Below are 24,089 nucleotides of genomic sequence, written 5' to 3'. Positions count from 1 at the left end.
ATAATTAAGAAATCAATTTACAAACACCTAGAATATAATGAGGTGATAAGTAACAGTCAGCATGCATTTGTCAAGAACAAATCCTGTCAAACCAGCCTGATAGATTTCTTTGACAGGGTAACAAGCCTTGTGGATGGGGGAAAGTGGTAGATGTGGTATATCTTGAGTTTAGTAAGGCTTTTGAAACTATCTTGCATGACCTTCTCATAAACAAACTAGGGAAATACAACCTAGATGGAGCTACTATAAGGTGGGTGCATAACTGGTTGGAAAATCGTTCCCAGAGAGTAGTTATCAGTGGTTCACAGTCATGCTGGAAAGGGCATAACGAGTGGGGTCCCGCAGGGATCGGTTCTGGGTCCAGTTCTGTTCAATATCTTCAACAATTTAGATAATGGCATAGAGAGTACACTTATAAAGTTTGCGGACGATACCAAGCTGGGAGGGGTTGCAAGTGCTTTGGAGGATAGGATTCAAATTCAAAATGATCTGGTCAACCTGGAGAAATGGTCTGAAGTAAATAGGATGAAATTCAATAAGGACAAATGCAAAGTACTCCACTTAGGAAGGAACAATCAGTTGCACACATACAAAATGGGAAATGACTGCCTAGGAAGGAGTACTGCGGAAAGGGATCTGGGGGTCATAGTGGATCACAAACTAAATACGAATCAACAGTGTAACGCTGTTGCAAAAAAAGCAAACATCATTCTGGGATATATTAGCAGGAGTATTGTAAGCAAGACATGAAAAGTAATTCTTCCGCACTACTCTACGCTGATTAGGCTTCAACTGGAGTATTGTGTCCAGTTCTGGGCGCCACATTTCCAGAAAGATGTGGACAAATTGGAGAAAGTCCAGAGAAGAGCAACAAAAATGATTAAGGGTCTAGAAAACAGGACCTATGAGGGAAGATTGAAAAAATTGGGTTTGTTTAGTCTGGAGAAGAGAAGACAGAGGGGACATGATAACAGTTTTCAAGTACATCGAAGGTTGTTACAAGGAGGAGGGAGAAAAATTGTTCTTCTTAACCTCTGAGGATAGGACAAGAAGCAATGGGCTTAAATTGCAGCAAGAGCAGTTTAGATTGGACAGTAGGAAAAACTTCCTAACTGTCAGAGTGGTTAAGCATTGGAATAAATTGCCTAGGGAGGTTGTGGAATCTCCATCATTGGGGATTTTTAAGAGCAGATTGGACAAACACCTGTCAGGGATGGTCTAGATCAGTGTTTCCCAAACTTGGGACGCCGCTTGTGTAGGGAAAGCCCCTGGTGGGCCGGGCCGGTTTGTTTACCGGCCACATCCGCAGGTTCAGCCGATTGCGGCTCCCACTGGCTGCGAGTCGATGCTCCAGGCCAATGGGAGCTGCTGGAAGAGGCGTGGGCCGAGGGACGTACTGGCCACTTCTTCCAGCAGCTCCCATTGGCCTGGAGCAGCGAACTGCGGCCAGTGGGAGCCACGATCGGCCGGACCTGTGGATGCGGCAGGTAAACAAACCGGCCCGGCCCGCCAGGGGCTTCCCCTACACAAGCAGCGTCCCAAGTTTGGGAAACACTGGTCTAGATAATACTTAATCCTGCCCTGAGTGCAGGAGACTGGACTAGATGACCTCTCGAGGTCCCTTCCAGTTCTATGGCACTCTTACTGAAGGAATATCAGGACCCATGGGAAAGCACCCTCAAACCACTCAGCACACAGACAGACAGCTTCCCACAGGACACAATTGACTTCCGCCAGAAACTCTGCAACATTAACAACATAAGAATGGCCATTATGGGTCAGACCAATAGTTCGTCTATCTCAATATCCTGTCTTCTGACAGTGGCTAATACCAGATGCTTCAGAGGGAATGATGATCAGGAATGCAATCCCATGCTCTGGGTGTCCCCAAACGTCTGACTGCCGGAAGCTGGGAGTGGATGACAGGGGATGGGTCAGCCAGTTTCAGTGATAAATGGCAGGCTTGAAAGCCTCTTGGCCACTCTCTCTGTGCATGCACAGTGTAACCCTAAGGCTCACATGCCAAACAGAACCCTCATGTGGATACTGTGTTCAGTTTTGCTCTCCCCAAGGGGCAATGGATGCCATGCGCTAGCTGGAGTATATGTTGAGAAATTGAGACCATTGTGGGCAGGATTGAAACCATGCTTGATCCACAGTTCTGGGCAAAAAAAAAAAAAAAAGGCTGGTAGAATCTGTCAACATTAGGAAAAGCTGGTGGGGTGGGGGAGGGAGAGGAGGTTCAGGGTGCACAGTATCTCATTAATTAAATGACCGGCTGTGTTAGCTTCTATAGAATAAAGGGACCCAGAGTGTCAAAAGTATTAACCTGATCCTGTCACTGTACGACATTAACAGACAAAATTTGGAGTTCCAAATGCTGAGACCTTGGTCTGTTTAGTACCATAGCAAATACAACTTTAAAAATGCTTTTAAACTTTATTAAAGATACAAAAAAAGGAAAAACAGTTAAAGCAATTAAGTGTAAAGTATTAAGTAAGGCTTTCATTTTAACTATCCTTTATTCTAGTGGTTCTCAAACTTTTGTATTGGTGACGCCTTTCACACAGCAAACCTCTGAGTGTGACCTTATAAATATATAAAAAATGGGTTTTTAATGTAACACTATTATAAATGCTGGAGGCAAAGTGGGGTTTGGTGGTGGAGGCTGATAGTTCGCAACCCCCTACATAAACCCTTATGACACCCTGAGGGGTCAAGACCCCGAGTTTGAGAACCCCTGCTTTATTCCATTTCCCCTTTAACTGTAGAGAGTCCTTACAAGGAGAAAAACCCCTGTTTGACAGTCTCTTAGGCTTGGTCTACACTAAACCCCCAAATCGAACTAAGGTACGCAACTTCAGCTACGTGAATAACGTAGCTGAAGTTCGAAGTACCTTAGTTCGAACTTACCTCGGTCTACACGCGGCAGGCAGGCTCCCCCGTCGACTCCGCGGTACTCCTCTCGTCTAGCTGGAGTACCGCAGTCGACGGCGATCACTTCCTGGTTCGACTTATCGCGTCTAGACAAGACGCGATAAGTCGAACCCAGAACTTCGATTGCCAGCCGCCGAACTAGCGGCTGGGTGTAGACATACCCTAAGATGGTATTAGAGATGGTGGTAACTCTCCTTTTGGGGAAAAAGTTAATTGAGCTGGGCTGGAGTTGTTGTTAAAGTCGGATCGTGCTTCCTTGACGAGAAAACCAGACAAACACATGCAAAAGGGGAAAGAAAAGAACAGCTTCTGTCTTTTTGATGGTGACTCTCACCTGCAGGCTCATTGCTGGAGAAACACTAGCAAAAGCATTGCTCTGATCAGCCACTCAGAGACCTGGTAAACTTTTACAAGCATCAGACTGTTTCAGTCATTGCTGTTAGCCAACTCCTTGGGCGCAGGCTTTAAGTGGTGGTACAAAATGTACAGTCTTGGCCAGCTAAGCCAGTCTCTTATTAAACAGAAGGCAAAAGGGAATAGAAGAAATAAGGTGGGGAATGAACAGGACACACGAGGGAAAGGGTGACAAAGTCTCCCATCCCAGGTGGTATTCATGATTTAGCCAAAGCTGGTGGAGGTGGTGATGTCATCTGTGTCCCTCTTTCTGGCCCAGTCTGGTCAGGATATCTCCACAATCAGGACAGTGAAGGCCCAATGGTGAAAATGTGTATCCTGGAATCCCAGGAAGTAGTGGCAGTGGCAGCCATGGTGGTAAAGCTCGCTCCTTCCAGTCCACCCACCTCCCAGTCAGTCAGTGTCCACTAATTTTCCCCTCAAGTCTCTTTTTAAGGGCCCCAAAAAGGAGTGATGGGTAGAATAGCCCATCCTCTCATTATTTTGTTTGCCAATTAGGCCTAATTTCTGAAGCACCAATTTTGGTCCATTGATTTCTGGTCCTATACTCCTCTTGTTTACTAAGCATGATCTTGATACAGTCCTTGCATGTTGTTAGTAAACCCTTGCTATCTGAAGTACTTCAGCCTTCCAGTTTTCTTTTGAAACAATTTTGAGACAACTTGTTGTGACAGTTCACAAATCTTTAACCATTTTCCACCAGATAAGCTCATAACTGGAGTAGGACTGCTAGGTTCCAATTATTACAACAGACTCCAAATCTGGTTCACTAGCCCTACTCTCTGCCCCCAGATGTCAAGGCAATCCAAGTAACTATGTGGATTATAGGGCACTTAGAGTAGTCCTTTAAACAGAAAGCTGTTCTTAACCTTAACTATAGTAGAGTCTTACAAGAGTGTGTGTTGGGCAACCTTTACTGTATGCCTGTAATTAGCCCCATCATAACTTCATCCCTGGACTTGCACACAGCCAGTCTAATTTTTGGGCAGGAGACCTGTATTTTCACAACCTCCTCTGCTTCTCTTGTGCCTCATACCACCCCATACACCCTGCTGGAGACAAGTACATCAATATACATTTCCTGCCATGTTTCCCAACTAAGGAGATTATAACACTTTTGTAGTTGGAATTTGAGGAACAAGCCATTGGTCAAGCCTTTGGAAATTGTGAGCTGCAGAAACCTGAGAGTTCCAACCTTTTCCTTACAAGACAGGGAAGTTAGATTGGGGAGAACCCCCCTTAGTATCAGTGTAAAAATTAAAGTTGCTAAATCAAGCACTCAACCAGAAAATTCACAAAGTTCAGGTTTCTCCCATGAATCTTTGCATGTTGCACACATGTAATGCTTCAACAAAGGAAACAACACTAGAAAAACATTATGTATCTATAATGAGGCAAAGTCAATATTTCAGGAAGTAGCTCAGCTTTTGGGATTTCCTGATTTTTAGTGTAGATCACCTTTAATGTTATAATGATGCAAGATTTTTGCATTCAGGTTTTTAGGTGTGTGTTTGTTTTGTTTGGGTTTTTTGGAGGAGTGGGGGTTGTGCAAAAAGAAATTGCATGCAAGCCCTTAGATACTTATCTGGCCCTGTCTGAATGTTTCACAATTTTAATGTATTTTTCTTTACAACACTCCTGTGAGGTAGAGAAGTGCTTTATCCCCATTTTGGAGATGGGGAATTGAGACACAGGAAGTCTGTGGCACAGCTGGGAATTAAAGCTGGATCTCCCTAGTCCTAGACTAGCACTGTAACCACTGAAACATCCTTCTTCTTCCTTAGTTGATTACAAACCAGATCACTGATCCTCTAAGTATCTGAGATGGCTGAACATCTTTGGAAAATGTTACGACTGATCCTCAACAATGGGTTGTAATTGTCATGCTGAGACATGTTTAAAAGGTGAATTTGCAGATGAAAGTGTTCTTGAGGATCTATTTTACTATTTTATTCTGCTTCAGGGACTTGTCAGCACTGAAGGCAGACCAGATAAGACTTTCTGGATCAATACTTGTCAGCTGCTTCCATCTAAGTTCTGGTACACGGCACTGGGAGTCGAACACTTTGGAAAGATCTGCCCCGAGGGATCAGACACAGCAGCTTTGTGCCAGGGCTCAGGAGCTGGAAAAGGAAGTATACCAGAAAACCCAAGAAGTGATGTGCTTGCAGGTCAAAGGGGATATAGAGAAAGAGGAGCTTCAGGGCAGGTAAATTAGTCTTAAAAACCCTACACAACCTTTGGGGAATGTTTCCCACCATTTATCACAGAGGCCTTTGGATTCAATCTGCATTCTCCTTCAAAGCACAGCCACTTCATACCGGGCTTGTTTTTCGAAATGGTATCTACTGTTGGCTTTAAAAAGAAATAGGCAGAGAGGCGCCTGAATAAAGAAAATGGGATCTCTGAGTAGGGTGACCAGATGTCCCGATTTTATAGGGACAGTCCCGATATTTGGGGCTTCGTCTTATATAGGTACCTATTACCCCCCACCCCCTGTCCTGATTTTTCACACTTGCTGTCTGGTCACCCTGTCTCTGAGTGAGATGAAGTTGGGAGTAATGGTGTGTGTGGAAAGGGGTTTTCTTGGAGGGTAGGCGGCAGAGTTGGGTTTACGGTTACAATAGAACCTTAAGAGTTACGAACACCAGAGTTACGTACTGACTGGTCAAGCACACAGCTCATTTGGAACCGGAGGTATGCAGTCAAGCAGCAGCAGAGACCATAAAAAGAAAAAAGGAAACAGTACAGAATTGTGTTAAACGTAAACTACTAAAAAAATAAAGGGAAAGTTTAAAGAAAAGATCTGACAAAGCAAGGAAACTGTTTCTGTGCTTGTTTCATTTAAAGCAAGATGGTTAAAAGCATCATTTTTATTTTGCATAGTAAAGTTTCAAAGCTGTGTTAAGTCAATGTTCAGTTGTAAACTTTTGAAAGAACAACCATAACGTTTTGTTCAGAGTTACAAACATTTTAGAGTTACGAACAACCTCCATTCCCGAGGTGTTCGTAACTCTGAGGTTCTATTGTAATGTAGTTGGAGAGAAATGCTGAGCAGTATAAAGGGACCAGTTCTGTCCCCCACCCCAGTGCAATGCTATGATAACCAGACTATGCTGCAAGGGGCTGGAGAGAGAATCCCCACAGTGCAGATGCTGCATGGGGCTGCCAGTTATACTGCCCCCTTGCAAGCTCAGGTGCAGGGATGTGTTGGGGTCATCTACACAGTGCTCAACGTTACAAGGTTCCTGGACTGTGACACAGCCCGTAGTCAGCCCTCCATACCAGAACCACAGAGCACCTCAGAATCCTGAAGGCCCAAAGGTGGCTTAAAGCCATCTCTGTCCCCTCCCTCTGGGCTGAGTCTTCTGTGGTGTATCTCATGGAGGTGCTGCACAGACTTTCAGACATAGTTCCTATGCAGCTGATGGTGTGCTAAGCTTTTGGAATATTGCACAGACTTTTTCTTCTCAGGGTGATGGAACTCTCAGCCTTGCTGGCGCAGTCCCAGAAGCAGAATGAGGAGAAAGAAAAGACCGTGAAGACGCTTAGTGACACGATGGAAATTCTGGTGTGTGAGAAATCTGTGGGAAAGCAACCCAACAGCTATTGGGTTTGAGCTTTTTTTTTTCTTCCCAGCCTCACCACAAAGAGCTGTGGCTTCCTCCCTATATGGGAACATAAGGCACTTTGTCTAAATGTGTGTTTCGTGGTTGGCAACTGAAGGCTGGGCAGTGGCAGGGGAACTGCGTGCACATCTAATCCAGCATCGGAGAGCTTGTAACAGAACATTGCACCTCAGGCACTTGTAATCCAGTTAGGTCACCAGTGACCAAAGACTGTCAGCGTGTGACAGCTTCTCAGTTTATCCCGAATGATTTGTTGGCCTATCTCATTCAGAGTTATCAGGTGTTCACATTGAAGTTGGTGTCCTCGTTAGTTTCAGCAGAGAAGATAAGGATTGAATGGGCCATGAAGAGTGCCTAGAGCTGGCCCTTCAGTTTGGAGCTGAGGCACAGTGGCAAGTCAGTGCTAGGGGAGATGGGAATGCTCCAACTCATCCTTTCTTTATTCTGTTTCTAGGAGGCCAGTCGGTTGGAGGTAGAATATAAAGCTTCACTGACCCAGAATGCCAAAGAAGAGACCCTTTCCCTTCATCAGGTGCTAAAAGACATAACTCAGGTAAATAACATGTTCTGCTACAGAAATATCTGGGAAAGGCATGGGAAGTGCACGATATATATGTACATGTCCAAAGGCCAGAAATCTCGGAAGAGCTCTTGACTTGGAAAATCTAACTTCTCACATCTCACTTGCCTGTAAATTGTCTCTCACTGTGGGCCAGATCCTGTAGACTTTGCTTAGACCCTACTCAGGCAAACATTGAAATCACTAGGAGTTTTGTCTGAGAAGGAATGTAGGGGTCAAGTCATGTCTTTTTGGAACATTACCAGCATTTTTTTTAACCTTATCCTGGCTTTGCTGAAACACTTGCTTAACCTTCTGCCTTAATAACTTCCTGAATAAAGGAATAAAAGAAAACTAGTAATTTTCATACAGGAGCAGCCTAGCATGCTGCATCCAGTAGTGGCCAAAACCTGATGCTTCTGACTGGGTGCTATGCACCACTCACATAACGTGTTGCAGGAGTAATATGTATCCTTAACCTTTTATTTCCTGGTTTTCAGATGTTTAAGTTTAGCTTCTCTTCATATTTTTGAAGGGCACAAGGGCAACCTTAACTCTGTGTTGATGATGTTTTTGGGCAGTTAGTTAAAAAAAATAAAATTGGCATCCCCACGTTCCACGGCCTCTGACTCCTTGGCAACAATTGCCCCGGCCACAGAATGCACTGGCTGTATTTTAATGCCTTCACTGCTCCTGCATTATCTCATCTCATCTCTTTGCCTCTCCAGCCCAGCCCAGCCCAGCCCTCCCTCTCCAAAGCGCTAGTCATTAAACTGGGTTTTGAAAAACAGTGTTTGGATGGTCCCTTACACCCTTCATACTGCTCCAATGCCTCCAGCTCATCCATTTCTCTGACCATCCTCCCCACACCCTCACTGCCCCGAGGCTGCCACCGCCTGCTAGCTCCACCCTCTTCCTTGCCACCACATGTCCTGGGTAAGCTTAGAGGTGCCTTGGAGAGGAGGGCAGGTAATGGGATCTTAGAAGTGCATGTAATAGCTGGATAGGTCCATCAATGGCTATTAGCCAGGATGGGCAGGGATGGTATCCATAGCCTCTGTTTGCTAGAAGCTGGTAATGGGCAACAGGGGATGGATACCTCTTCTATTCAACCTGTTCTATTCATTCCCTCTGAAGCACCTGGCATTGGCCACAGTTGGAAGACAGGATACTGGGCTAGATGGACCTTTGGTCTGACCCAGTATGGCTGTTCTTATGAGACAAGAAGGGGCAGTAAGGTGAGTTGAGATCCAGAATCCCTACCCCAGATCTGTACGTAGTGTGTGGGCATGGGTTTCTACACACACGCATGCACCAGAGGAGGCTCAGGGCTGGTCCACACTAACCCCCCAGTTCGAACTAAGATACGCAACTTCAGCTACATGAATAACGTAGCTGAAGTCGAAGTACCTTGGTTCGAACTACAAAGTACTTACCGCGGGTCCACACGCAGCAGGCAGGCTCCCCCGTCGACTCCGCGTACTCCTCTCGCGGAGCAGGAGTACCGGCGTCGACAGCGAGCACTTCCGGGATCGATTTATCGCGTCTTGTCTAGACACGATAAATCGATCCCAGAAGATCGATTGCTTACCGCCAAACCCGGAGGTAAGTATAGACGTACCCTCAGAGAGGAGTGACATGCCCCATTGATGTCAATGAGATGTTCTCAGATGGATGAGAATACCCCATGGAGATGAATACCGCCTGAAATAATAGTTCAGAGAGGTGTGAATTTAGGACTCAAACTCACTGTGCTGCTCAAGTTCAGTGGCCACATCACGTCACTTTGGGCCACCCAGTTAAACTGACTTGGCAACACAGCCTTAGCCTTTCTACATATGCACATTTCACTCTCTTTAACATGTCAGTTATGGTTAACTCATATTGGAGTTCCCAACTTTACTCAAACTCTTTCAGTATTGCTTCCCCAAAGGGAAAGGGGCTGTGTGCTAGCTGAGCTCAACCCTGAGCAGGTGATATCAGTTTGGGCATAGTTTGAGACCCAGGTGTGTGGTGGGCAGGAAAAAAAAAAAAAAAAAAAAAAGAGGATTTTGATATCACATGGCTTTTTCTCAGGAATGTGTTGCTCAAGTGAACCCAGATTTGGTCCACTCACGCCACCCATGAAGCACAGCAAATGTCAGGACAATCTGATTCAGTATGTGGCGTTTAGACTATATGGAAAAGTAGTCTGCTAAACAGTGAGTCTCAACCGTTACTATAGTGGAGCTACTGCTCTGCTATAATTACTCAGGCATATTATGGATTCTTCATCACCTGAAATCTTTAATTCAAGATCAGGATGTATTTTGTAAAAGATCAGATCTACCATAACCAGAAGTTATGGGTCTGATGCAGGAATTATTGGATGAAATTTTCTGGCCCATGTATGCAGGAGATCAGGGTAGATCATAATGTTCCCATCTGGCCTTAAATTCATGATTAATCGACTGTAAAACTGGCATTATTTAGATTGGATGAACAAGTGTAGGAAGGGAACTGACAGTGTCCAGTGGCTAGGGAACTAGACTGCAGCTTGGAACTAGAGATTCTATTTCTGCTTTACTCTGTGACTTTGGCCAAGTGACTTTGGCCAGAATTCTCAGAGTTGGGTGCCTAAAGTTAATTTCCTGAATTCATACTAAGACTCCTAAATGAAAGTGGCCTGCTTTTGAGAAGGGCTGAGCAAGTGCTGCTTTCAAATGATTTAAATGAAAAATTAGGTTAGTTTTCAAACCAGGATGTCTCAATAAAGATATCGCTTTCATCTCGCATCTGTAAAGTGGAAATAACACTTGCCTTCCTTCGTAAAGCCATGTGAGATCACCAAAAGAAAATCACTAAAGAAATGCTGAGTATTATTATCCAGATTATAGATCTTCACTGTCCCATGGCAGAAGAATAAGGGAGGGTCCTTTGCTGAGGTTAGGGTGCAGTGAATATAGAACAAATGAAAGTAAATGGTGCTGCACACAACAAAGTCTGCCTGGGAAATGTACTGCAGGTTACTAGATCAAATATGGTGGCTCTATTTATTTTTTATGACCAATAACACTTGTTAGAAATCCCAATATAAGAGTAATCAAATCTCCTACTTCAGAGCCTTGCCTGATTGCTGCAGGGGTCAGGAGGGACATTATTTTCTTCTCCCTATACAGCACTACATAACTGGCTCTCATTCTGGGCCACAGCCCTACCAGGATCATCTGAGCAGCCCCTTCCAGGATTCAGGAAGTGAAAGAGAACTTCCTCCCAGCCTGTCTCAGAAGCCCTAGATGTGGGCCCTGAAACAGGATGCTGGCACTTATTTCATGTCCCAACCCCACTGTGTTCCCTTTTGCCATGGCCTCTCCTGTCACTCTGTCAGCAGCTTGACTACTTCTGGCTCTTAAGTTTAACACCATGTGACATGACAGGGCTTCTCCCCAACTTCCAAGCATATACTGCCATGCCCAGTCTCCTTTAAGATTTATTGTACAAACATAAGGAAATAAAACAAACACAAACAGTCCCTTTGCTTACCCTGTTGTGGTAGGGCTTCATGACCCCACTCCCAGGGATCTCTGACAATCCTGCTATTTGCAGCTTCCCAGTCCCAGCCCACTCTGCTCCCTTTCTAGAACACCGGCTCTAGGGCTCCTTCCTGGGAACCTGGCCCTTGCTCCAGGGACCTACCACAGGCGTTAACTCCACTCCTCTGGGGGAATCTTTCCCCAGGCACAGCCTGCCCCAATCACTCCTCTCTGTCCTGCCCTCTAACAGGTCTTTATAGCCCCAGGTGTAGCCCTTCCCCTTTTCATTGGGCCCACCTGCTCTGACACAGGGAAGTTGGCTCTGGTCTGCTCACAGGGACCCTGTAACACACCACTCTTTTTCTGGTACTTCCAGAGCCCTTTGTTACTAGCTCCCTGGCTGTCTGCCCAAGAGCACTTTGACAAAGTCTTAGAACTTCTGTCTGTTTGGGGTTCCTTACCCACATGCCTCCTGGACTTCCTTTCCTGATTGTGACCTTTAACTGGGCAACCTTAGTGTTAGCTGCATGGTCCACATGCATGATGTGAGAGGCGAGTCATCATTGTTCTGTCTGTTTGTTCATTTAATCCATTTAAGTTTAAATGTCTTTTCACTTGTATTTTTCAGTCAATCTGATGTGCTGATGAGTAATTCTTCTTTCCCTGCACATCTGTACAAGTCCTCCATGTTTCCTTTGCATGTGCTGGTAACATTAACTCATTCTTTAGTTGACGGACTGTTCCTCTTAGGTTGCCTCCCTTTCTCCATTCCCAGGACAGGAATTTTAACCTCAGATCTTTGCATAGACCCTCATGAAGCTTCTTTGGCCAATTCTTGCTCCTTTCATGCTACTGTTTCAGAGGAATTATAATCAGTTGCTCTTCTATTATCATATTCTTCAGAATTCAGCAGCTGCTTTCTCCTCTGGGGAGTTTTAATACTACTTTTCATGGCTATTGGTCACTAGAGGCCTGATTCTGTTACATTAAAGCTTTTTATATCACTCTGACTGCATAAAGAAGCCTTAAAGGAGGCAGAAACGGTGCCTGAGGGCCACAAGAAACTGAGCACTGGTTAAAGTAAGCCCCCAGAAGGCCTAGAATAGAGGGAGTACAAACGTAACATCCATTCCTGCCCCATGGTTTTTCTCCTGTTCTGCATTATTCTGGAATCACCCATACCTGAAATGCAGGAGGTCATAGCCACCAGAACCAATCTTCCCTATTGCCTTAAGTCAGATAGCCTGTAACCTCTGACTGAAGGGTGGCATGGAGGAGGAGGGAGAAATAGGTAAATAAGAGTGAGTGGTAGGAGGGAAGGAGTAACAGCTTGGTCTGGGGTTTCAGGCAGTGCTAGACGATACTGACAACGCAGTCAGCATCTCATGGGTTGAGAGCTCCCAGCATCCTGAATCCAGCAACCTTTCCTCCCTGCTGAGTTCCAGTGACATGGAAAGGGCCCTTGTTCTGGTGCACGAAGCATTGTCAAGGAAGTGCCAGGCAGTACAGGTGAGAGGGATTTGGTGCAGGACTCTCTTTACACTGGCAGCAATTTCCCCAACCCCACTGCCAGCCCACTCTCTCAAATGCCTATGCCTCATCCAGCCTTTCCCCCTCCACTTACTTCTGCCCTCCAGCCATCCTTCTCTCCACACTAAGACTGCCTTTTCTCTGCCCCCACTTTCTCTGTAATTCCCCCTCCCACCTGAGCACCCTCCCACACTGGATCACATCTTTTGCCCTCAGATGATCTGCTCCTCTCCTGACTCTCCCAGCTGACTCATGTTTGAACTATCTCCCTACACTCTTCAGCTGCTGTTGCCCTCAGGCCTAACTGTTGACCTCCTCCTAGCTGGTCCGCCTGGGCCCATCTTCTCAGCCCCATTCGGCTCATGCACTCATTCTGCCTCTTCCCCTGGCAGGCCCTAAGGGAGCAGCTTTCAGACAGCCAAGACTCTGTCCATTCTCTGCAACATCAGCAAAGGCAGCAGGAAGAGGAATGCAAGATGCTGAGGCAGAGGCTCCAGCAGCTGGAAGAGAACTGCAAGACACTCACCGGCCAGACGCAGCACCTCCAGTCCCTGGTGGAAACTCTCAGCAGGTCAGCCCTATGTCCTTCCTCCACATCGTATAGGGACTTCAGTAGCAGAGTGTTGGGGGCTAAGAACGCTCCTGTTCCATAGTAAGTCTGGCTCTGCTTCTCAGGTTACTCTTTCCCTGTCACCAGCAATTAATGTTCCTAGCCACCGCCCCATGTCCAGGCTGCCTGAGGAAATTGGAGAGCTGCCCGAGTATAGTGTGTGTCCAGTCCAACCTCTGCCACCCCTAAATTAAGCTCCCATGGTGCATCCTGCATCCCCAGGTTGTAGAGAGGCCCTCTGCTGAGCACTGCTTCCCACTGAGTGAGAGCAACAGCCTTCCCAGCCCCTTTTCCCCCACCTCAGCTGCCAGGAGAGGAAAAGAGGTTCACATGCAGCAAGCACTTCTAACCCCCCCCCTCCCATTCCATCCTCACTGGTGCGGATGGGGCTGCTCATGCTAGATTCTCCTCATTCTGCTTACTGGGCCCTGCCTCTTTGCAGTGACCGTGTGAACCTGGAGAAGGCCAGGGAAGAGCTGCAGCAACAACTGGAGGTGTCTGAGCAGGAGGCCTGGCGATTGCGCCGAAGCAACACTGAGCTACAACTGAAGGAAGATTTGGCTCAAGGGGAGAAGGAGGAGCAACAGCTGGAGATGGAGAGGATCCTTCGGGAGAGGGAGCGCCTGTGAGCTCTTCTGTCATCCCTCCACAGGGCAAGGGGTTGGGGCACTGTGGGAGCATGCTGGGATTGGTGGCTGAGTGCTGGAGGTGGAAGTGATGAGTGGCTGCACAGGCATGGAAGAAGTGGAAGCTAGGAGCTGAAGGGAAGCACCAGGAAAGGGAACATGGGATTGAGTTAGGATGGTTAGTGCAATTGGTGGCTTTTATTTCCATGATATTAGATTATTGCTAATCTAATATCTAAGAGGCCTCATCCCCTCTTCCCATCATTCCACTCTTGGTCCTTGGAGGGCAGGGTTTTTACTTAGGCCTGGTCTACACTAGGCTTTTATGTCGAATTTAGCGCCGTTATATCGAATTAACCCTGCACCCGTCCACACCAGGAAGCCATTTAGTTCGACATAGAGCTCTCTTTAAATCGATTTCTGTAATCCTCCCCAACGAGAGGAGTAGCGCTAAATTCAAAATGGCCATATCGAATTAGGCTAGGTGTGGATGGAAATCGACGCTAATAGCTCCGGGAGCTATCCCACAGTGCACCACTCTGTTGACGCTCTGGACAGCAGTCCGAGCTCGGATGCTCTGACCAGCCACACCCCGGGAAAATTTGAATTCCTTTTCCTGTCTGGGCAGTTTGAAGCGCAGTTTCTGTTTGGACACCGTGGCGAGCTCAGCAGCAGTGGCAGCAGTGGCAACGATGCAGAGCTCTCCAGCAGAGATGGCCGTGCAATCCAATAGAAAGAGGGCCCCAGCATGGACGGATCGGGAAGTCTTGGATCTCATCGCTGTGTGGGGAGATGAGTCCGTGCTTTCCGAGCTGCGCTCCAAAAGACGGAATGCAAAGACCTATGAGAAGATCTCTAAAGCCATGGCAGAGAGAGGCTACAGCCGGGATGCAACGCAGTGCCGCGTGAAAATCAAGGAGCTGAGACAAGGCTACCAGAAGACCAAAGAGGCAAACGGACGCTCTGGATCCCAGCCCCACACATCCCGTTTCTACGAGGCACTGCATTCCATCCTAGGTGCGGCCGCCACCACTACCCCACCCCTGACCGTGGACTCTGAGGATGGGATATTGTCCGCGGCCGGTTCCTCCGACATGTTAGCGGACGGGGAAGATGAAGAAGGAGATGAGGAGGACGAGGCAGTCGACAGCGCTGGCACCGCTGATTTCCCCGACAGCCAGGAGCTCTTCATCACCCTGACAGAGATCCCCTACCAACCGTCCCCCGCCGTTACCCCAGACACAGATTCAGGGGAAGGATCAAGCAGTAAGTGTTTTAAATATCTAAACATTTATTTACAACATAACTGGCATATTTAAAATATTAACAGTAGCTAAAGTGCTTTAAAACATGTAAACATTTATTTGCAACAAAACAGGAAGATTGAAAATATTAACAGTGGGTAAAGTGCTTCAAAACATGTAAACAGGAAAGTCAAACAAAAGGGGAATCAGTGCAAAGTGTGTCATGATTAGTCTGTCTTTGGGCGCCTCAATATATAGTCCGAACCATTTTCAAAAAATTGCACAATGTCCGCTTCATGATTATAGTGCCCAAAACCCTGCAGTCATTTGTCCCTCCAAGGGCACCTAAGCCAAGAACTGGTCAATGTAACCGGGGATAGAGGCGACATCCTCCGGGGAGAACTCCTCATACACCTCCTGCAGGTGTTTTTCCAGCCTCATCAGCAGGTTCCTGGGCAGGGAGAGCTTATTAGGCCCCCCGTGGTAGGACACGTTTCCCTGCCACAACGCCAGCAGGTACTCCGGGATCATGGCCTTGCAGAGCAGCGCAGCAAATGGCCCCGGTTTCTGCAGGCTGTCCCGGAGCATCTTCTCCTTCTGGCTCTCCGAGACCTTCAGGAGGGTGATGTCTGGCATGACTCCCTGCTGTGAATTAGGTAGGGGAAAGTTAGTATTGGGACTGCTTGCCCGTCCCTTTACAGAACTGCAACCGCCCGTTTACAGCCATGCGGTTTACAGCCGCGAGGGGGTGGGACAGGGCCAGAGTTCATGCTTGCAGGATTGCTGCCAGCAGAGACTCGCATTGCTTTCTATGTGAAAGGAGGCCAGTGCCACTCTTAAAGTTTTAAGCGGCCACAAGTCTACGGCTTACCATGTTTGCCAGCTAGACAAAGTCCGGTGTCCAGCCCTGCTCCTCAGCTCGCCACAGCAAGACCGCAGGCACGGTAGGCGAGGGCCGAAAATTCGACCTTGTCCTCAGTGCGCGTGTGATAGGTGCTCTGCATGGTCTTGTTCACAGAGAAAGACTATGTTCTCTGTTCACAGATACATTGCTCTGTCTCAGGAATTCACTCCCTTTTTCCAATTCCCACAGCCACATCTGCCCAGAGGCTAGCGCACATTAGGAGGAGGAAGAAGAGGACACGGGAAGACATGTTTGCTGAACTAATGGGATGCTCCCGAGCACAGGCAGCCCAGCAGACACAGTGGAGGGAGAACTTGTCCCAAATGCACCGGGCAAACATTGAACGGGAGGAGAGGTGGCGACAGGAGGACAGGCAGGCTACTCAAACGCTGCTTGGACTAATGAGGGAGCAAACGGACACGCTCCGCCGCCTTGTGGATGTTCTGCAGGACCGGAGGCAGGAGGAGAGAGCCCCACTGCAGTCTCTCTGTAACTGCCCTGCCCCGCCACCAAGTCCCATACCCCCCTCACCCAAAGTCCAAACACGGAGGGGTGGAAGGGGCCGTGAAAAATTTCACTCCACCCCTGCGGACTGCTCTACCACTAGAAGGCTCTCATTCCCCAAAATTTGAAAAGTCCTTTCCTACCCGCCTCACACAAGACCCCGTCCAAGTTTCACCCCCCCGTTCCATGTGCGGTTGTTAATAAAGAATACGTTTCTGTTCATTTCTGTTTCCATCCTCTTCTTTTGGAGGGGAGTCTGTCTGAAGGGGGGCAAGGGGTTTGGTCATTGGACAGGACAGTCACCTTTAGCAGGGGGCAGGTGCAGCAGCAGGGCACATATACAGTGCAGTGACTAGTTATCCTGGTCAGTCTGGGAGGTGGTTTTCATGTTCTGTGTGGTGGGGGGGGTGGTGTTGCTCTGTGACTTGGTGGCGGGGGAGGGCAGTTACAGATCTTATGCAGCGGTCCTTACCCTGGATCACAGAGCCGCGCAGCAGGGGATCTGTAACCCTCCTCCCCCTGCAAGACAGTCACATAGCCGACACATACACGCAGTCCCGGCCAGGAGGGCTGGCAGGCTCCGTTGAAACAACCAGTCCACCACCGCGGAGCCTGTCATTCCTGGAGTTTAGAAGCATCATTTGCATCACAACACTAAACCCGCCCCCCGCCACAGTCTGCGTCCCAGGTTTAAAACATTCCCGCGAAAACAGTAATAAAGACAATGGTGTCCATTAACAAAACAGAACAGATTTTATTTTTTGGGAAGGGGGTGAAGGGGGTATGTGATTGGAGAGGATAGTCGACGGCAACTGGGTAAAGAAACGGGGGCAAGTTCTGCTTCTGTGTCCACAAACTTAAAAGTCACTGGGTACCCTGCTCAGCCTTGAAACTGGCTTTCAAAGCCTCCCGGATGCACAGCGCGTCCCGCTGGGCTCTTCTAATCGCCCGGCTGTCTGGCTGGGCGTAATCAGCAGCCAGGCTATTTGCCTCAACCTCCCACCCCGCCATAAAGGTCTCCCCCTTGCTCTCACACAGATTGTGGAGCACACAGCAAGCTGCAATAACGATGGGGATATTGGTTTCGCTGAGATCACAGCGAGTCAGTAAGCTTCTCCATCTCCCCTTGAGACGGCCAAAAGCACACTCCACCACCATTCTGCACTTGCTCAGGCGGTAGTTGAAGAGTTCTTTTTCAGTGTCCAGGGCGCCAGTATAGGGCTTCATGAGCCAGGGCATTAGCGGGTAGGCTGGGTCCCCGAGGATCACTGTAGGCATCTCCACATCCCCAACAGTTATCTTGTGGTCCGGGAAGTAAATACCTTCCTGCAGCCGTCTAAACAGACCAGAGTTCCTGAAAACCCGAGCGTCATGAACCTTGCCCGGCCATCCGACGTAGATGTTTGTAAACCGTCCCCGATGGTCCACCAGTGCTTGCAGCACCATTGAAAAGTAGCCCTTTCGGTTGATGTACTGGCTGGCCTGGTGGCCCGGTCCCAGGATAGGGATGTGAGTCCCATCTATAGCCCCACCGCAGTTTGGGAATCCCATCGCGGCAAAGCCATCTATGATGGCCTGCGCGTTTCCCAGGGTCACTACCTTTGACAGCAGTACCTTGATGATTGCCTTGGCTACTTGCAGGACAACAACCCCCACGGTAGATTTGCCCACGCCAAAGTGGTTCGCGACTGACCGGTAGCTGTCCGGCGTTGCAAGCTTCCAGAGGGCTATGGCCACTCGCTTCTGGACAGTCAGGGCTGCTCGCATGCGGGTGTCCTTGCGCTTCAGGGCAGGGGACAGCAAGTCACAAAGTTCCAGGAAAGTCCCCTTCCGCATGCGAAAGTTTCGCAGCCACTGGGATTCATCCCAGACCTGAAGCACTATGCGGTCCCACCAGTCCGTGCTTGTTTCCCGGGCCCAGAATCGCCGTTCAACAAAATCCACATGCCCCATTGCCACCGTGATGTCCTGGGCGCTGGGGCTCGTGGTTTCTGACAGCTCTGTGCTACTCTCCGACTTCAGGCCCTCACGGCGGTGCCGTAGCCTCCTCGCCTGATTTCTCTGCATCTGCCTCAGGGAAAGGTGTATGATAAGCTGCGAGGCGTTGAGAACGGCCACAACTGCAGCGATGGTCGCAGCGGGATCCATGATCGCAGTGCTGTGGCGTCCGCGCTGTCACTGATCTAAAAGTGCGCGAACTGATTTCCCGCCGGCGCTTTCAGGGAGGGAGGGAGGGCGGTAGTGACTGACGGATGACGACAGTTACCCAAAAGCACCCTCGCCACATTTTTTTACCCAGAAGGCATTGGGGGCTCGACCCAGAATTCCAATGGGCAGCGGGGACTGCGGGAACTGTGGGATAGCTGCCCACAGTGCACTGCTTCCAATGTCGACGCTTTCCCTGGTAGTGTGGACTGACAAAGTCGAATTACTGTCCTTAGTGTGGACACACACGTTCGACTTTCTAATATCGATTGCACATATTCGATTTAACTAAAATCGAACTACTCTCGTAGTGTAGACATACCCTTAGTCATCGCTGCTGGCCTAACTCTTTTCAGTCTTTGCTTACTGACTGAGACATGAAAATGGTTCTTCCTTGCAGAGATTACTCCTGATTTTTGCTCTCTTTTCCTTGAGCTCAGCCATCTCAGCCAGCTTGTGCTAGGCAAAACAAGTGGTTGCTGCAGCGCTGGGCTTTTGGGACAACTCGTGGGAACCTGCAGGGCCTGGTTCTTTTCTCTCACTCCAGTGTTAATCAAGAGTAATTCCCCTGAAGTCAGTGGAGTTACACCCATGAAAAACTAGTGTAAGCCACTAGAGAATCAGTTCCTTTGTGTCTTGCTGTCCTTGGCTTTGTACAAGTGTTGGCACTACCAAGTGTTAAACAGTCCTGCATGTACCAAGTTACATTCCTTTGCCCAGAAGAATGAGAGAAACAGCCCTTTTGTTCTGGATTTTTATGCTACACTTGGATATCACTGGGACAGGCGCTATATGATATCCAAATCAATAGACCTAGGTTACATCTGGCCCAGCTGGTGCAGTCCACACTGCAGAGTGACACATGTAGTGCAACTTCAGTGGTTCGGCCATTCCTTCCTGTTCAGTAATGCACTGCCTCACTGGATCTGTTTGAAAAGAGCAGAACCACTCGGATGCCACCAACTGTCCCAGCCAGCGTCCTAATTTGCATGACCTTGTGCTCAACAGTATTGATGACAGCTGGTGGATAATAGATTATAATAGATTAATCCTACTGAAATAATCCAAATCCTCCCCTGATTCCAGTCTGTTGATCTATCATGTAACACATGGGTAAAGTGGGTGGAGGTAGAGCTAAAGTCAGAACAGCAGCCTCCAGCCAGTCTGTGGAGGGAGGACAGCAGTGTCAGGCTAATGTTGGGAACATGAGGGGACATGGGCTCTCTAGTCTATTTCCAGAGGACAGACAGGTAGTGGTGGTGGTGGAGTGGCAGAGTTTAAGGTCTGAGCTGAAACCTTAACTGAGAGTTTCCAACTTTGGGTATTTAAATTCTGAACTTTAATGCACTTGGTTTTTGGTAAGTTTATGCAATCATACTCACAGGTGCATTAGCAACAGTTCTTGTGAGAATGTTCTTGTTTTCACGTTCACAATTTTACCAAAAAAGCCTAATATTTTACTTTGAAACAATTTAGTGCAGTATTTAGGGCTACAGGACAAGTTCAAGATAAGAAAAATATTGTTATATAAAATTATATAAATATTCCATACTCTCTACGTTGAAATCTTCATAGGACTCTCCGAGAGAGATCAGTCTTCCTTTGATGTTTCTAAAGTTACACTTTTTTATCCTTGAGTATAATCTCCATAATATATTAAAAGCTCCACACTGTACTACAGATTCTTTTGGCAACTGTAATCTCTACAGAACTGGTCAGTACATATCTTGATTTTTGCAGCACCTTTTGATACATACTCAGTTCTCTTCTGCAATACCTACCACAACCATTCAATTTTCAACTAAACCTTTTAATAAAGTTGGTTTGTTTTTTAGTGGTATTTTTTCAAAGCTACCCAAGTATTAGTTCTTATGGGTGCCTGAGAATTGTAGAACTTGTAAGAGTCAGACCTTTGTGTTATGGCTTCCAAAGCAAAGCTAGACACTCTTAAAAATTTGGAAAGATGTTAAGTTTTCAATACAGTATAACTGAAGAAAACAACCAGACCAAACCTTTAAAAAAAATCATGTCTGGTCTGAACAAAGTGAGAATTTTCAGACCAAGAGGAATAACTTTGTAATCACCTATTCCTTTTCTGCACAGTGTGGCATTGTTCCATACAGTACATTTTCTGGTGTTTTGTCCAGAGTAATTTTAAATGATCCACAAGATGAGGCTCTCATTGCAAAGGCTCTAACATACTATTCAGTCTGAATCTTCCCTTTATTTGATTAGTAATAAGCATAGTATTATGAAAACAACAAGGAGTCTGGTGGCACCTTAAAGACTAAGGCCTGGTCTACACTACGGGATTAATTCGGATTTAGCAGCGTTAATCCGAATTAACCCTTCACCCGTCCACACTACAGAGCCAGTTAATTCGAATTAAAGGGCCCTTTAAATCAATTTCTGTACTCCACCTCGACGAACGGAGTAGAGCCTAAATCGATTTTGTTAATTCGAATTAGGGTTAGTGTGGACGCACACCACCGAATTACTGTGTTTAAGTTAATGGGGTAGTGTGGCCGCACACCACCGAATTAATGTGGTTAAAAACCGAATTAAGGTGCTTAGTGTGGCCGCGCACAATCGAATTTATACAACCTGTTTCCCAAATTCGAATTATCTAAATTCGGATTAATCCTGTAGTGTAGACATACCCTAACAGATTTATTTGGGCATAAGCTTTCGTGGGTAAAAAGCCCCCACTTCTTCAGATGCATGGAATGAAAATTACAGATGCAGGCATAAATATACTGACACATGAAGAGAAGCGAGTTACCTCACAAGTGGAGAACCAGTGTTAACCAGGCCAATTCAGTCAGAGTGGATGTGGTCCACTCCCAATAATTGATGAGGTGTCAATACCAAGAGAGGGAAAATTGCTTTTGTAGTGAGACGTATATAAGATGGTCTCTTGTGCCAAAGGGGGAAATGACTGTTAGCAGAAGATGGCAGCATTTAAATCTCTTTGGTTTGTAAGTATTGGCATTTTCCTTGTCTGAATAGCCTGAGAAAGGAAGAAGTGTTTCAAGAGGGTCAGTTTTTCTATGACCAGCTAGTGATTCCCGTGTCCTAGACATCACTGGGGTTTTTGGTGTCTTTTGGTGTTATGCTACTATTCGTTGTTGCTTTTTTTTAGTGATCAGAGTGGATAGACGTACAACTAAAATAACCACAAACAACTCTGGGTGTTTAGAATGTCATGCGCTGACTCAGTAAAGCACTTAAGCATGTACTTACATTCCATGGAATTCTATGGGATTTAAATATGCGCAAAGTTAAACATGTACTTGAGTGCTATAAACTCCACAGCACATGGGGCCTTGGCCCTAACCACTAAGCCATGCTGTCCTCTGTGACAGCACTGATTGCTGTAGCATTCTTGCAAGTACCATCTTCAGGAAGAGGGAATGCTGGGAATGACTTAGGCAGAACAAGGAAACCTCCATTGGCTCCAGAAGTGGGATCGTGTTTGAACAAGTCCCATGTGGAATGGGTTTCCCCAGCTCAGTCAACCCTTAAGTTTTGGCCCATTGCTAATTCACATAAGGGACATGAAATATGAGTTCATAGCCTAGGTGATTAAATAATTAAGCCCCAGAGGAGATGAGGTATTTCACAGAGAAGGTGAAGAGATATGAAGCAGACACACTGCTCTAGACCCAACTCCCACACTAATTGAATCTCTATTTCAATCTCAAGAACTGATGGCACATGTAATGTCCATAATGTTATGATGATACTATTCCATTACCTTTGTACAGTTTATTAAGGGATGAGAATAGGCAGCCTTCCAAAAATGAGCCTAGGATAACAAATGTGCTGCTGACGCCTTGGTGAGGACAACATGATTCCGGGTGTTCTCTGGAGTTCATTGTTCGCCCCCAAAAGCCTGTACATATGCTAGCCCCTTCGTGTTCCTCTATGTCAGACAGAAACGCTCATTGATCCCCTTTTTCCATTGGTCACTGTCACTGCTCTGAAATGACACAGGTTCCACATCTCAAATTCTGCTCCTTGGTTACACCTGTGCAGCTCTATTATTTGTCTTACCATAGACACTAGGAGCCCTAATCATGGACCAGGACTCTATTGAGCTAGGCATTGTCTAAGTTTCTCCAGTCAATCTCTTTCTGCATGGGGCTGCACAGGTGTAACTGAGGACAGAGTGTGGTCCTGCTACTGAAACATATCAACTCTATTGATAATATGCAAGCCAGTAGAGATTCCATCTCCCTCTCTCAGCCAACCCGGCTCCGCAGCACTAGCAGGAATACAATAGTTCTTGTCGTTAAGAAAGAGAGCAGATCCTGAGCTACCAGCAGACTTGTTCAATCGGAAGGGGCCGTTTTTATGTAGTCACTGCTCAGAGCAGACCTGCACTAGAATGGAATGAGAAAAGGCAAGGGAGGTGCCTATTGCTGAGTGGCTGGAGATGAAGAGGAGAAGGATCACACCATCAGTGGTGAAGTTCTCTGGGCAGAGAGGAAGGTGGTGCTTGGTAGCACCAAAGGGAGGAGAGTGGCACAAAGTTGGAGACAGACTGGAGCAAATCCAGCCCCTGGAGAGCTTTAAAACAAGGAGGGGTGGATCCTGGAGCCAGTGGAGGTGCCTGAGCAGGGAGATGATATAGTCCTGCTGTCGTGTGTAGTCTGCGTGAGAAGCATCTTGCTTGTGCTGGGACTCAGGGAGGCCACAGGGGGTGGAGCTGTGCTTAGGGCTGAGCTAAGCTTCTAGGTTCTATAACAATAGGAAACTCGAGCCAGACTAATCAAAGGATTTTCTGAGCAAGTCTGGGCCCGTTCATGAATTCAAACAGAAGCCAAGAGAAACTTGGTGGCTTCTCATGGTCCTGACCTGCCACCCAGCAAAATGTGTTGGGTTTTCCTTTGAGTTTTGGGATTTGCTCTTTCAAGAAATTCGAGAGGGGAGGGAACCCTTGTGAGAGGAGCCCTTCTGACAGCGGTCTAGGCTCGAGGAGATGAAGTGGTGGATGAGGCTTCCAGCAAGGCTGAAATGAGGGGCAGTGGCCCACACGGGGGATGTTGCAGAGGGGATGAGGGTTCCAGGGTCAAAGCTGCTCCTGCAGAGAGGGGCAGTGGAGGCAGTAGAAGAAGGGGAGCTGTGCAAAAGAATCCCCCCCTCCTGCCCAGCAGAGTATGTGGCTGTCATAACTATAAAGGGAAGGGTAACAGCTCTCTGTGTACAGAGACTCCAAATCCTTTTACCTGTAAAGGGTTAAGAAGCTCGGGTAACCTGGCTGACACCTAACCCCAAGGACCAATAAGGGGACAAGATACTTTCAAATCTTGGGGGGGGAAAGGCTTTTGTGTGTGTCCTTTGGTTTAAGGGGTGGTTCGCTCTGGGGACTGAGAGGGACCAGACATCAATCCAGGTTCTCCCCATCTTTCT

The 24,089-nt window shown here is 47.3% G+C and overlaps 1 protein-coding gene across 1 annotated transcript in view; it reads left to right on the top strand.

The window, feature by feature from the left end:
• The window catches only part of CEP250 (centrosomal protein 250), a 122,002-nt gene that overhangs the window by 26,130 nt on the left and 71,783 nt on the right, over nucleotides 1-24,089 (top strand). The window contains exons 7-11 of the mRNA XM_029912595.1: nucleotides 5,315-5,560; nucleotides 6,826-6,922; nucleotides 7,435-7,533; nucleotides 12,974-13,152; nucleotides 13,634-13,816. Of these exons, the coding sequence (XP_029768455.1) occupies nucleotides 5,315-5,560; nucleotides 6,826-6,922; nucleotides 7,435-7,533; nucleotides 12,974-13,152; nucleotides 13,634-13,816 (804 nt within the window). The remainder of the gene's footprint in view (nucleotides 1-5,314; nucleotides 5,561-6,825; nucleotides 6,923-7,434; nucleotides 7,534-12,973; nucleotides 13,153-13,633; nucleotides 13,817-24,089) is intronic.

This window comes from Terrapene carolina, unplaced genomic scaffold (assembly GCF_002925995.2).
Source record: "Terrapene carolina triunguis isolate 2854851 unplaced genomic scaffold, T_m_triunguis-2.0 Scaffold233, whole genome shotgun sequence".
Taxonomy (NCBI): Eukaryota; Metazoa; Chordata; order Testudines; family Emydidae; genus Terrapene; species Terrapene triunguis.
The sequence above is the reverse complement of the archived record's forward strand: the minus strand, read 5'-3'. Positions and strand labels throughout refer to the sequence as shown.